Raw genomic sequence first — 16,017 nt, forward strand, 5'->3', positions numbered from 1 at the left:
TTAAAATCATATTGCTGTTGAACTGCATGTCAGCTTGTATCTTATTCAAGCCCTTTAGTATCCAAGTGGAAAAGAAAATACCTTCTAAAATGTTTACCTTTTTTTCCATGGAAATTTTGAAAAGCTGTCTGAGGAAAACCAAGCCAGCAGGATGTTTGGTTTGTTGATTCAAACAAGGAAGGATGCTGCTCCAGTTGTCAACAGATTTCACTGAAGGCTATGTTAATAAGGATCTGACTGAACTGAAATTACAATAGTTGGGAAAAAAATGGAGGGGAGAGGAAGCTAGACAAGGAATATGAAGACAGAGAAAGCCAAAAGGAAATCAAACGAAGAAAGTAATTTGATAATGACAGAAATATGTACAGATTGCAACAGGGACACTGTTTCCTTATGCTGAATGACATACAACCACAGATGGGTTTCGACTGAAAGAAACACTTGGGCTTGTTTTTAAGGTGAGAATAAACAAAGCCATTCTGATCCAGGTGTTCTTCAACCATTCAGTGTCACAAGGTAACAGCAGGGGACAAAATACACACCAGTAGGAAGTTTGTGGGAGGAAGATGGCAAAAAGAATTTTTAAAGGTTTCATCCCCTTACAAGTAGATCAAGGTGCAAAGTTATGATATGAATCTTGCATGGATGCATTACCAGGCTGAATTCAAAACAGGCAGGCAAACTTGGAATACTGGTTTTAAAATTATGTGACACAGCAATTTCAGATGATTTGTAAGAAGCACCCATGCAAAAAACACACTGATAGTTGTCATTAGCTTGTGTTTTGACTGACTGCAGTGAAAAGGTAAGTTTGAGGAGTAGATAAAGCATGCCATGCTTAAGGCAGCATGGACAGTCTTTTCCTGTGCTGTACCTGTTCTCTAAGACAACACACAAAAAACTTCCACTTCCTGGACCGTTGATTTGGCACTTTTCAAATGTACTAAATCATTAAAAAAACAAAGTAGAAAAGCTTGTATTTAATTCAGTGAACTAGAACAGCTCATTGAGAGCATTGGATAAAAAGGTTCTTAAAATATTTTATTTTGCCTGAAATTCAGTGTAAAAGGAAATCAATTTCCCAAATTCAATTCCTTCTGGCAAATTTAGAACTTACTGTAACAAGCATGGCTGTCAATTGTGACATTTCAATGTGAAACTAAGACTATACAAAAACTTTAAGTGCATATTTTTTGCCACAAGATATGCATACACACAGGGACAGAGGAAAAAAACCAAACCAAATCAAACAAAAACCCCCTCAACAAAAAAACCCAAACCAAGATCCAGGTCTCAAAATCCCTTCAAGTAATTCAATGGCACAAACAGAAATTCTACAGCTGGAGATCTTTCTGAAATGCTACTACTTCTACTTTCCTACTTTGGAATTAAAAAAAAGGGCAGGGACATGACTTAGACTAGTTCTCCTGTCTCCCCAGCAAAAGACAAAATCATGGACTAAAGAAAATACCCTGTTAACTGAAGTACTATCACAGAATCAGAGAATATTCTGCATTGGAATGGACCCACAAGGAACATCGGGTCCAACTCTTAAGTTAATGGTCATACAGGTCCATGTCCATCTATTTGATGGTTTTATGATACACTCACTAATGAATTGATGGGGGGGGAAGAAAATATTAAAAACAAAACAACCTCCTCGTCCTCTCCAAAACAAAAATAAAACCCATTACTCTAATAGTTAATAAATGGATTTTCTTTTGAAAACAGTGCAGCAAAATGCCACTTAATGGGAATAAAAACAAGTCTTTCTGAGATGTCCTTTACTGCAAAGGACTAGGCAGTTTCCCCTTCCTAAGAAGCAGAGAAACTTCAGACCTCACATAACAGAATGACCTGTTAGAAAGAGCCAATGAAGTAGTTCTGTGGAGTACACTAAAATTTTGCATACGTATATTTTTGAATGATGAATATACGTGATTGTGTGAACTTACTATCTGCTGAGTGTTACTTTTGAAATGGAAAAATGTTATCACAGAAACACACGAATATAAAAGATGCATTAGTGTGCACAGTAAAACTTTTTAGAATATTATCTACCAAATATTCCACTTCTCACGTATTCTTCTAAATTATATTTCAGTACTGCATATTATTTTTGTGGGATCAAATTTTCTTCTACTGTTGCACAGTGCAGAGTTATAGAAAAAAAATCCTTATTGTTGGAATACTATTCCATTTACTGTTTGACTTACATCACTTTCAAGTTCAGAACACTCAAAAGATTTTTGTAGAGTATACTTGTGTTAATGTACATGAAACGTGATTTAGATTTTTTACATATATATATATTCAGTATTATTTTAGTATGAGTGATAGTGATTCAAGCTCCTTTTGTGAACATGGGGGTGGGGGTTGCCATTTGGAATGGTCTTTTCTCTTTTTTTTCTTTTTTTTTTTTTTCATCATGAAGGACCATTGCCTTAGCTTTTTTTGGTTATTGCTTTTTTTTTTCTTTTTTTCTTTTTTTTTTTGAAGACCATTCCATTTCTTTATTTTTTAACATCTTAAAGTCATAAGGACTTATATGCAAAGCAGTCATACACTTTATCATTAAAACCCATAGGTAAAATACGTACACAAATCCAACAAAAGGCTAGTACATAGTAAAGCCTAAGCATACTACTATGCAATATTATGAATACATAACTTTAGAGACTTCGGTTTAGTACTGTTATCTATTCATTTCTGAAAACATTCACAAAGATTTTAAATGCAAATTTTCATTCCGTATCTGGAATAGAACAAAAATTATCTATGTTATAACAACTTTTGGTCATTTGTGTTTGACCAATTCAGTAAATTACAAAGAACCCAAAGAATTCTGTAACTTTCTGTAGAACTATGTAATAAAAACATTGCATATGTTCCTAGTATGATGTCTTTAGCAATCATTTACTGAAATGTAACTCAAACATCAATCTCTCAAAACGTATAATTGACCAGCTGCTTTTTAATCTATATCTGAATCCAACTTCATCACAAAACCCCTTTTAATACAAAGATGCAGAAGTACATTAGGTAATACTAATGCAACACAGGTGCAGTTCTAGCACTGTCATTGATCAGTTGAATCATCTTCTCCATGAACGAGATTCATTCTCCTCCTCCTCTTCATCATCATCTTGAAGCAATGAGTCATCCACCAAAGATTCTTCCTGAAACTTCAAGAGATAAAGGTGACAATGTTACACCAGAAAATGCTAAAAATCAGAAGGCAAAATACAAATCTCTGATATTTGCAATTTGATAAAGAAAATATTTTGGGGTTTAAGAGGTAAACAGTAGTGCTTTCAAAGAAGTATACTGTATATATATGTCATATATATATATATATATATAAAAGCAAATGGCAAAAGAAAGTTTTTTTCTCTTCAACAGACTTTAAAATTACCAAGACATATGCACCTCATCCTTAAATAGCTCTTCTGATTCTTCAGCATATAGTTCATGCCCAAGCTGCTACATTTTCAGAACTTAGGATGCTATACTGAAAACTAATGTTTTTTTTCATGCTCACAGTAACTATGCTGGTTTTCATCTGAGAGCTTAATCCACCTGTGTCACAGTATCAAAAAGGTTGAATCTGAGACTTTTTGATTTTGACAGCTTAATCAAACTTAAAATTAATATAAAAATTTAAAAGTTTGAGGCAGGGAGACAGACAAGATATATTACTGTATTTCTATTCCTTTCAGTAACAACACTAACTTGACAGACTTCAAACCCCTAAATATTTCAGGTCAACAGTAGCAGGCTGTAGAAAGGCAAAGTTAAACAGTAAGGTGTTTCAATTTTTATCTACATATAGACACAGGGGTGTATATAAACTACTATTATATTTTGGGACTTTTTTGACAGTGGTACCTAACCCAGCAAACTCTGTGCTAGCTAAAGCAAGGACTAAAACACAAGGATGTCTTTCCCTAGCAAAATCTCTCAGCTGTGAAATAACAGCTATGGTCTTCCTTGCTTACTCTTTTTGTCCCAGTAATTGCGGGGTTTTTGCTACAGAACTTCCAAATTCAGCAAGTGGTGTGCAGGCTGATTTGTGAAATTAGGAACTCTTCTGGAGAGATAAGAGGCTCTAGGCTGAAGCAAGCCTCAAACTAAGTCTTCTCTTTCCAGTAGGTTCTTTTACAACAGGGAGAAACTACTATCTCTAAAAAGATCAAAAAGACTGGAACGACTTCCATATAGGGGAACAACTATAGGGAGAGAAAATAACTGAGGGAAAGTAAGACGTTATCGTTCTATATTAAGTATCTAAGAGAAAGTGAAGAGAGAATGATGGTTGTCTTTTCGATGCAAGAGCAGGAGAACATCAAAATTAAACATGCAAGTGGTGGATTCAACAGGAAGATACTTATTCTGGGTAGACATAGGTGAACAGTAGCATTCTCTTTTACAGGACATTACAGATGCTATTCAGATTCCAAAGAACCAGATAAATTCACGTAATAAACACATATCAAGGGCTTTCAACTACATCTGACTCAACATCTCTGACTCAACAGGTCCCTGAACTGCAAATCACGGCTGATTAAAAGCTTATATCTATTTATGTGTTTTGTACTCTTCCTAAGCATCAGTTGTTGACTCAGTAGAGTCAGTTCTTTTGTTAGGCACCCAGGTGTAGAACATAAGGCATCTAGGAAGACCCAGTGCTTTCATAATTAGCTGGTTATTCACCAGGGATTTTCTAAAGCACTCAAGTCCAAAAGGCTTTCCTCTTACTTTCATAAATAGACTAGGAACCCTGTTTTGTTATTAAGAATCTCACTCTGCTGAATGATCTAGCTCCTTTTTTTCTTTTTTTTTCTTTGAAACATCAAGTTTCACCTAAGTCCTATGCCTGCTATCCCTCTTTAGCATCAATACTCCTCAGTTGAACTAAAATGGTAGTTTAGACATGGAAAAATGAAGGAAACCTTTTTCATGTGTTTACAATAGCTGCTATAAAATCAAGTTAAATAAGTAGGCATGCAGAAACTCAAGATATTTTACATGTATAAAGAATGTATGACTGAAATTCAGGCCACTGACTACAAGCCTAATCTCAAACTAAGCCTGCCTAAGTATAAATTTTAAACAGTAACACTATGTAAAATTTCTTTTTGCAACTGGTTGAACTTCAGCAAATGAAGTTCTTGACCTCATTCATTTGGGACATAGGGATCATAACATTACACTTCAAATACTAACTTAATCAAATGTTAGAAGCAATACAGAGCTCACAGAATGAAAGAATGGCATTTAAAAGCAAAATTTCCCAAGGATTATCTAGTAGAAATACCTGATGTAAAGAAATTTGGTGAGGGTTAGGAGGACTAATTCAGTTGTACAAAATCCAAATAAACTCCAATCTCATTACAGAAGGAACATGGGAGAGCTACATACATATATTTGTCTTGTTTTGAAAAAGGGAAAGGGTCAGAGGTAAGCATATCAATCATGTTACATAAAACATCTGTAAACGCCGGGCCTAATACGTATCCAGCAATGTTACTAACAAAAATATAGGCAAACTAACATTTTTATATTACAGATTTGTTATTGCAAAGATTTCAGCAAGCAGACAAAACCAATGAACAGCTAAGGGTTGTTTTAACCCTAGATCAGCTGCTAGATATTTTCCACAATAATAATTAGCTGAGGAATGACTGCAAAAACAGTCCCAAAACAAATAAAAGCAGTTAAAGAAGAAAATCGGATCTCAAGAAAAGTGTCAGAAAAATAAAAGGTCAGGGAAAAAACAATCTATAATAAAGTTAAACATTCCAATGATTAAATTATTTATTTAAAAACAAGTTACTTCCCCCTTTTTACTTAAATTTTGAAAACCTGGAAAGTTTTAGATGAGTCCATCAATTTATGAACTGCAGAAAACAGTCGTATGCAGTCTTTTCCCTGAGTTTTCTTTCCATACCTGATGACTCCTGTTAAGGAGAATAACCATCACCTAAAATAGATATATCCCACTAGCACAAGCACTTCTCAGCTGACAAGTTGTCATCACACATCTAGGTCTGAGTTTGTAAATCTGTTCTTTCTCTTTGCCAGGGCATGTCACTTTTACTATCTTCTTTCCCTTTTTCCCCACTATATCCCAGAGGTTCCCTCCTACACTCAAGTGTCTCGGGAAGGGGAAGGCAGTTAGAAGGCAAATCTCTCTGTAGTTCACCTACCAACAAATATGTACTTTCCTTCCTCTACTCTGCTGAAGTTTTTGCATATCCCTGAATGCCCTTCCTTCATCACCCAAATCTCAATGAAGTGGTTACTCAGTGAGACCTCTCAATAACGCGCACCCCTTGCAGCAACAGGCACTGTTGCTGATGTTCCCAGGTAATACATCCCTGAAGGAGATGTGACAAAATATCTAAGATGCTCTCAAGATTCCATAATGTAGTCTGTTGTTCACTCACAGCTCATGACTACCTAACAATGCTTGAGGTTTGTGCACACAAGGAAAGTAGCATTTAGTAAGTCACAATGCACAAACGCCTAATATGAATACACAGAGGTGGAGGTAGACTACACTGTCTTTGACTGGCAGGCTAAAAACAAATTAGCATTTTTGGAGACAGGAAACAAACAGACAAACTGGTGTCTTCAGGAAATAAAACAGAAAGTGAACATTACCAAATGTAAAAGAACTAACCAAATTTATATCAAAGCAAACTTGTGAAGCTGCTTCTATGGTTGATGTGCCAAAATACCACAGGAATAAAGATACATACAAATACTATCATCAAGTAAGTCAAAGTGCACTTCTATTTCAGCCATTCTATGGCAATTATGCGTGTACACTTAATTTACGGTAAATAAATTAGGAAAAAGACTGCTTGACTTCATCCCCAAGTGGCATTTATTTTTCTAAATTCACAAATATCTGTATTTTGAATGTAATGAGTTAGATTGGATCATGACTTGTTGCCCCACCACTTCTACATGAAGTTATTTGGACATGGCTTTAGTATCTTTCATGCACAATGATGAGGACTAACACTCAGCAGAGCTACTTTACATGTCTGAATGAAGTCAGTAAATGGTCTGAATTACTCCTTCACCTATATCCTCCAAGCAATATCTCTATAAAGGAACAAAAGAGTCTGAAATTTGATCCTCTAAGAAATTAGTGCCAAATGTAAATGGCACAAACTCATGTTTTGGACAAAATCCTCAATCTCTCTCATGAAAATTAAAACCCACCACTTCCATTTTCTAGATATATCCTCTAGAGTTTTTTGTTGTGTAAGAAGTAAAACACTTCTCCAAGGAAAAGTAAAGTATCTAGACTTTCAAAACCTAAACCCCCAAAATACACTTTCTGATATCAAAATATGAGTTAGATTAAAAAAATAGGAGCATGAATCAACTTTTCTTGAAAAAGCTATTTTACTTTAAAGAGGAAAAAATGAAAATTAAAGAAAAAGTAAGCTTACTTCTTCTTCATCGGGTTCAGCTTCTTCTGTTTCAACAGCTGACATACTAGCAACAGGCTTGTTCCATGCCAACTTCAGCTCTTGTCCTTTAAAACGAGATCCATGAATTGCAGCCTAAAACAAGTTTAAACATCTTAGTTATACGTGATTTTACTAAAGAAGTCCAAGCTGTAATATATTCATCACTGAATACTGTTAATAGGCTAAACAAAACAACTTCATTCACTGCACATGGAATTCATACATCCTTTGAAGAAAATGATCAAAATATGTTCAGAAGAAAATAAGCTTGGAAAACCATCAATCATTAGGTGATGTAGGCAACATACTGAACTAACGCCTTGTTTTTTAATATTATCTTGATGGGTTCCTCACCTTTCAAAGATGGACACAAAACTGTTAACATATAACTTAGTGGAAGAAGTAAGATATCTCACAAATGATTTAGTATATTTTAAAAAACCCAACAACCAAACAACTAAAAAAAAAGCCCCTTTGTGATTACAATTTAATCTACTGGAAAATGTTCCACTTCCTGTAAAGCCGTTGTAATTGAAATGTAAAAATTTTTAACTTATGGGATATTCATGCCCTTCTAAGTACCAGCTGCATTAAGTGGTTGCTTTGGAAAGAGTATGTTCAAATTAAAGTAACATGAATGAGCATAAATCAGTGTTAGCAACATTCCGAAATAACCGTCATGGTCACAAAAGATTTATAGTACAATCTGAAAGCACAGCATAATGTGAAATGTAGAAACAATTACATGTTCAATGACATCTGAACATGAATTGTGTGATATTAAAGTCCCCAGGTATAAATTTTAAATCTGTACATATAAATTTATGATAAATTTAAAAGATTCTATGCTTATTAAAATGCAGCTCAGGAGCTTTTTGTCCATGGTCTCATCACAATGTCATACAACCAGAATTTGTAAAAGTACTTACACGTGACATTTAGGTCCAGAAACAACTTGTAATCTTTGGAAGAAATTACTACTACATAAAAATGCAACATTTTACAACAGGGAATCTTCCTCTTTCTTCCAGACTACAACATATATGAACATAAAGCCTAGGCCTATTTTAAATTTAGAAGGTAAAATACTAGCTGCATTTACCTCACAATTGGCGTCAACAGAGGTTTTTAATGATTACCTTCTATAACTAATTCTGCTTTAGCCATAAACACAGAAATTCCAGTGGAAATATATTTAATAAATAGGAATATCTTAAGGAAAATACATATTTTACTAGATTTGATTGAACCCAGTTTTCATAACACTTTCACTTAAAAATAAAGGTGCAATATCCCTATTTTCAGAAGGGCATTCTGAACTTCACCTTTAATACAGCTTGAAAACTCCACCTATTCTATTTGAGAGTGATTGAGGAAAATTATACTGCTGTTTAAATGCACTGAAATGCATCACAAAAAAAAGAGAGAGAAGTACATAACATTGACTTTGACCTTTCCACCAAATATACGTCCCTTCTCCCCCTGCCCATATCTTTTTTTATTCTGTGTTACCTTCCTTTTCAGGTGCTTCTTGTCTCTACACTTCTGTGTTTGATTCCAAAATACTACCATTCCCTGCTTTTTACATGTAGAAATTTAGGTAAGGCAGAGAAGACGTTACCTGCCAATTTTTAGGTAAAGCATGTTCTAAACATGTTCTAATATATTTTGCTGATAAACAAATATCTTTAGCAAGATACTGAGAAGATCCTTGTAGTGAATCATACTCTATCTGGAAGAAGTAAAGCCTTTATTTGGATAGTCCACAAAACAGATTATTTCTCTAGGTAACCTATTTTTCTTTTCAGGGAAGCAGACGTTCCTCTCAATACCTAGGAGTATTTCTTGTAAACTACAATGTCAAAGAATATGAAGTTGCAAAATGAAGTATCCTGTGCCAGGAAGCACTAAAACTGAAATCCCAACCTTACTTCAGTTCACTTGTGAATATATTAATTACAACTGCTTTTATCTGCAGTATCTCTCATTCTCCACAAAACTGTTGAACTGTGTTCCTTCGATACAGCTGTACAATACTGTTTTTCCCCATGAGTCAGTATACATGACCTACCATTAATTACTCTTCCTTTTTTACAGAATAATTACAATCTTCATACAGTTACTGCTCATCACTGCTATACCTAAGAGTTTCACAAACAAAACTTTATGTTTCTGTAAAACATCTTTGGTACATGGATCAAACTATTTCTCAAAATATGTAATCATAAATGATATTCTAAGTGTTCAAAACTATTGCCCCCATTGGCTTAATCTGCATTGTAAATACCAGTATTTCTGTCAATCAGGTCACTGGTGACTCAAGACGAGAAAGAGAATAGTCTAGCCAGGTATGAAAATCATGTTCAGGTAAACTGCACAAGATAAACTTTGTGCAAAATATAAAATGAAATCTTTCCATACAACCATACCATAAATATGAATCCATTCTTTCTGGAGTCCCTGTTATTTTCAGGATACTCCCTCCCAACAGTGATGGATGCATTTTAAAGGAAACAAAATAATTTGCAGAACAATTATGTTCATTATTTTGTGCAGGTTCACATAATACCTACGCTACGGACCGGTTAAGGCAGGAGTGCCACTGAGCTAAATGTATAAAGTCCTAATAATCCACATGTAAGGATGCTGAATTACAACATAAGTCAACTCTAGATTTTAGTGTCTAGAAGTTACTTCTACAATTCTGTGCTTCTACAATTTCATAAATTTCTAAATAAAAGGGGGGAAAAAAAGAAAACAAAAAGAAAATCCCATGAGATCAAATATCATTTACACTACCACAGGTTTTCAGGCAAAGCTAGATCCAATCAAAGACAAACAAAATACACAGGCTCGCTCTGCAGGATGTCAGTGACATTTCAGGAAGACTGTGAGGGTAGCAAGTCTTCAGGTAAAAAACCATCACAATTAAATGAAGATGAACCAAGACATCAAACTATTGATTCCTGAGTGTTTCCCTTAATTTCTCTCTTACATCCTCCACTTGCTATAAACATCCTCATTTCCTAAATATTTCAGTAATATGCTGTTCTGACAATTTTGTTTTATTTAGAATTCAACTTTTGTGTCAATAGTTTTAAAATAACTAGCAGTATTATATTTAATCAAATATAGAAGTGTAACATAACCAGAAAGTACTTGAATGCTGAAGAATATTTTTGAGAAAGTCTATACTCACAGCTTCAGCTTCTGCTCTTGTTTTGAAAGTAATCACCGCATGGAGAGAAGAGTCATCTATCTGGCAATCTTCAATTTCACCATATTGCTTTTGGTAAATAATAAAAAAAAGCTTAGTAAAATAGTTATCCACCTCTAAAAATGCAGTTCTAAATCAAATGCCCTCAAAAAACCACAGAAAATTAGAATAGTGTATTCACAGTCTAAATGCCAGAGTACTTGTCTTAGTCAAGAATACTTTTCCTTGTACTTGCATTTCTAAAACACCAAAGTGCTCTTGTCTCTGGATTTCCTAATTCCTACAGATATGAAGTAAAGTTATGACAGAAAGAGGTTGCCTTGCTTCAACATTTCTCTTTTTTACTAGAAAGAAGGAATCTTGAGATTATTTCATTAGCCTATTGCAAAACTCTTCCACCACAAGCTTTGTTAGTGGCAGGGACTGTAGAAAATGTTTCAAAACTTAACTGTTCTTCAGCATCTTAATATTCCCATCTATTCCAGTAATGGCTGCTATGGTATCACTACCTTTAATGTTGCCATCACTGTGAGCTGCAAAGCCCATCAAACACGTCTGTGCAAGCAGACTGCACTGCTGATGTGCACAGTTGCGGTACCATATCACAGAGATAGAAATATATCTCAGAATATTTCCATGGAATTTGCAGCAAGTTTAAAACTTGAAGTAAACCCACAACCTGCAAAATTAAGTAATTCACTTTTTTTTCCTCAGTGTTATTCTACTAACATGGTGAATGGAATGGTCTTGTTGATGTTACTAAGTTTATGATTAATATTTTTGCTTGTTAATGATTGTAAGTTTTCTATTTTCTCAAAAAAAATAATGTATAGGAAAACATGAAGTTTGCAGTAAGAAAAGTACATAATGAAATGAAAACTATGAAAGGTGACCAGCAATATTTCATTTAGCAATATTCGCAAGACAGACTACATCTCAATGCTGTATATCACAAATAATTTTTTTTCTAACATGCATCATCAAAACTGGATTCAGAAACCTCCAAGTAGAACGTATCACTTCATTTTAAAGTTACATGTTCTTACTTTTACAGAAAGATTTGTTAAGTCATGGTCAAATGTTCAATCCCTCATACATCTCTATAGAAAGTACTTTTATTCCCCTTCATTACACACACAAATATATATATAGATATGTATAAATGTATGATCTGTTATTTATCTCCATGGGAAGTAATTTTGTTCTTACAGGTATGACAACTCCTTTTTTGTTCCCCTATAGAGGATCGATACAGTGTACTTAAGGGGAACAAAATATATATATACCCTTATGTATGTGTGCACACATAGTTCCTGGAAACAAGACACCTTAAAAAACCCAGTATAACAGTGGAAGGGTTTTTTGGTTGTAATTTTTGTTGCTGTTGTTTTTGTTGTTTTGTTTTGAATTTTTTATTTATTTTAAAAAGCAGAGACAGATCCTTATTGGTTCTTGTTCTTTTGAAAAGTTGCTTGCATGACTGCCAGACAGGAAATATTAAGTACATTGACTGGAGTAAAATTTACTGAACTTACTGGCTTCTTGACTTTTTCCTTCAGAGAGGACCACTACTATTAAATGTTGGGGAAAAAAATCCCAAACAAACAAGGGGGAAAGGGGCACAGTCAGCAATTCACATGATTTTTGCCACTAGATATTCTTAGCATTCATTCCACAAAATAAACAAATTTGCTTTTATCATACTCTTTATTTAATGGAGGAAAAGGATTTTTATAAATTTATGTTCATTTTTCACTATTATATTTTCAAAGAAAAATGTGCTAAAAATGATGTATGTCAAGTTATCATTTCTTAGACTGAAAACAGAAAAAAAGTAGAAAAAGTTCTGACTTAAGTTTAAATACATGAACAGACAGAAATGTCTGGATGCTCTTCCAAGATCTGCATATATTTGCAGAATTTTCATCTTGATTCTTAAATTCAGAAAGTCAGGCAAAAGCACTGAAAATGTTTAATGAAAATTTTCGTTAAGCACTTGTCAAGATAATTCAGCAAAGATAAACACACTTCAGATACTGAAAGTTTGGCACTGACAGTCTGTATTCTCACCATCCCTTCAGTTATTTTATTTCAGTAACTAAAAACTTGTAAAAAATTTACATATATCCTGAAAAAATAAATATTATGAGCCATTTTCCTTTCCTTTTAAGAAAAAAAAATCCAGAAGCCTTGTAAATGCCGAGATTACACTTATAACTAGTCGAATCAATCGTGTAATTTTCCTGTTACAGCTTTTTCTGATGCATCCTCTGCATATCTTGTTAAAGATTTACTCCTAAATAATATTTCCAGATGAACTGAATCAAGATGAACTGAATCAAGAGGAAACAAGTCATTCAACAGAAGAATGTCATCCAAAAAACAAAAAAGGTGAAACTGCAACATACCGCAAAATGAGGAAGAAGATCTTCTCTATCACTTTCTGTAAAGGCAGAGATTTCTAACGCCCTAGGTCGATGATCCACAACTGCATGCACAGGAACTCCTCTGCCTCTTCCCCGGCCTCGTATTCCTCTACCTCTGCTACGTGATGCACCCCGACCTCTTGCATGAACCCCTCTACCACGAACTGAAGAAAGAATCCCTCGTTTGGCAGCCTAAGATGTTTATACATAACATATTCATAAATTAAAATTCACAATCTACATATTTATACAAAATTAGCAAACACATATTCTGATTCTTCCTAAAAACACATCCCCAAAACAGCCTCAGAAAGAGCAGCTTGCAGGTCTTAAAATAACAAAAGGTGAACATTTTAATACCATTCAAAAGCTAATACTGTTAATTATTAACAGATAAAAAATAGGATGGAAATAGGAAAAAAGAACCAGATATTAAATACAGATATCAACAGAGCCCTTATCTGTGAGCATTAACTTCTCAAAAAAAGGAACTGCAGTGCAACTGAAATTTCATTAGCAAAATTTCTTGATACGGTGTCTATCTACTTCATTTGTCTCTTTACTTTTGCTTCTTTGTCTCTGAAAGTTCAGGCAAGACTTTTATTCTGACCAGAATTAATGCCACATAAGAGCTTTTGGCCACAGAACTGCAAGGTGTGAAACAAAGGCTTTTAACGGGCCCTACCAAGAACAAAATATTCACTAACACTTGGCTCTACGTACTCAATAATTTCCATTCCCACAATACCTGCGTAACCCTTCTAAAGAACTGGCATGCACCCTCCAAGAACAGTCAAAAGGCCAATAACAGTGACAGACAAGTCATTTAAAAAATAATCTGCAAAAGTTACTTTAAGTTTCAAAAGGGTTCTTTCAGGTATTTAATTTCCATGTTTTTAACTAGAAAAAAACCACTTTTTTTAAACTCAAGTAAATCTGCCATAAGAATCAAAAGTTAAATGAAATCACCATAACTATGTTTACAACTCAAGCGCTGATGGCACTACTTTAATACATGCCAGTGACAGCACCCATGAGGAGATCAATCTGTTACAGCTTTATTAATGAAATTATTCAGATAATTCTACAATAGTATCTAATTCACTTTTAATTTTTTATAAAGAGAATCCTAAGGGGTTTGGGGTTTTTAGTTTTGTTCTTTGGCAGGTTTTTTTTTAAACACTTTAAAATATTTAAATGAATAATTCAAGGTATGCTGACTCAACAAACAAGCTGTAAACTATGTGGGTTTTCTTACAGTAAAATCAGGGTTACCTGGAACGGAACAGCAGGTTATAAGTCAAAGAAGAAATGTGAAATATTGTGGGAGTCAGAGTCACAAACACAATGTGTGAATATTAGAACTTTTTTTAAGAATTTGTAAGAATACTGAAGAATCAAACAAATGTCAATGGGAAAAAAAAACAACACCCTTTTGTACATTGTACAAGGGATATATTTCATGCTGTTCCTTGAAACATATCAACATGCATCACTAATAACCCGGTTTTTCTCCATCTACTTTGCTTGGTATTTGCTAAAGGGTTCAGAAAATTCATTTTACTAGCAAATATTACTTCCCTGAAAGAGCTACTCTTTTTTGCCCTCAACTCAAAAAACAAACAGACTTAATGAGAGACGGAGTAGGATTAGCACACTCAACTGTGGTGTAACTTTATCTTGAATAAGCACCTGCTTTCTGCTGCTATTTTACAAGTCATTCAATTCACATATTTTCTGGAATGTACAATTTATGAATAAGCTTTCAGTCCATATGAGTATGAAATATTACTCACCATCAGAATATATACTGTTAACATAAGCTTTTGTGCCATCTCTATTCAATTGGCTTGGTTTATTAACAAAACTATGTTCACAACTACTAAAGCTGCATAACAACTTAGTTTTGAAGCAAGATTTTAATGCAACTTCACCGCACGTATTTGCACTGTATTCATATGTAGTTATACATAAGACATGACCAAACTTCATTAAGACAAGAGGGATTTAAGCAACACAGCAGCCTGCTTAACAGTAAAAAGAGATAAGATTATCATGTGATTTAAGACAGTGCAAAATAACACAGAATAGCACCCACAGCATCCATAATTTCTCAAAATTAGACACAGATATGAAGAATCTTGCACAGCCATCTCAATTTTTTTTTAAAAGCAAGTACTTGAAGAAAAAGTGTATTTCTATACATCGAATACTCCTTGAAACATTGTATTTGCTTTTGTTAAGTCCTTCTTGAAACCAATGCTACAACAATATTACTTTTGGCACTTCCGGTTTTTTGATTAACCTCATTAAGAGGATGTTGACACTTAAGAATAAAAGATCAGGCACTGTTTTTTAACTCTTCTGTATTAAACACAAAATTACCTACAGGAAACAATTAAAAAACACTGCATGTTCTCAAGGAAGTATTATTACCACAAATCTGTAAAACACCATGTCATCTAAATAGTTATAGAATTTAAATAGATTAGCAATCAAAATTAGAGACAATACTATTTCTGGATGCCACTGAAGTAGAGAAACTGGTTTTTCTTAAATATTATTGCTAAACGTCTCCCTCTACATGCAACTTAATACTGCACTCTAGGAAAAAAAGTTTATGATACAATACACAAGCTAATAAACATAGGGGAAAATATTTGATTAGAAGTTAATTGCTAAAAAAGAAGAGGCAAACATACTTCCAGCTGTAGTTCTGTATATTTTCGTCTTAATTCAGTAACTTCCTCCCCAGCTTGCATCTTCTTGTATAAATCCAGTTCAGTATCTAGTAATTCTTTCTGCATCTAAGAAACCGTAATAGTAAATTATTAGTTCCACAGTTCACATTCACTATTGAGGAAATAATTTTTCAATAAAAAGC

General features: G+C 34.0%; 1 protein-coding gene across 3 annotated transcripts in view; it reads right to left on the bottom strand.

Moving 5' to 3' along the window:
• Nucleotides 1-2,410: 2,410 nt before the first annotated feature.
• Nucleotides 2,411-16,017, bottom strand: part of RBM26 (RNA binding motif protein 26) — a 56,777-nt gene continuing 43,170 nt past the window's right edge. For all 3 annotated transcript variants that reach the window (XM_018071168.2, XM_018071169.2, XM_018071167.2), the window contains 5 exons: nt 15,836-15,940; nt 13,116-13,325; nt 10,690-10,776; nt 7,470-7,583; nt 2,411-3,185 (listed from right to left, as the gene is read on the bottom strand). In XM_018071168.2, coding sequence (XP_017926657.2) covers nt 3,096-3,185; nt 7,470-7,583; nt 10,690-10,776; nt 13,116-13,325; nt 15,836-15,940 — 606 coding nt within the window. In that variant the 3' untranslated portion in view covers nt 2,411-3,095. The remainder of the gene's footprint in view (nt 3,186-7,469; nt 7,584-10,689; nt 10,777-13,115; nt 13,326-15,835; nt 15,941-16,017) is intronic.

This window comes from Manacus vitellinus, unplaced genomic scaffold, assembly GCF_001715985.3.
Source record: "Manacus vitellinus isolate BGI_N305 unplaced genomic scaffold, ASM171598v3 scaffold_2_pilon, whole genome shotgun sequence".
Lineage (NCBI taxonomy): Eukaryota > Metazoa > Chordata > Aves > Passeriformes > Pipridae > Manacus > Manacus vitellinus.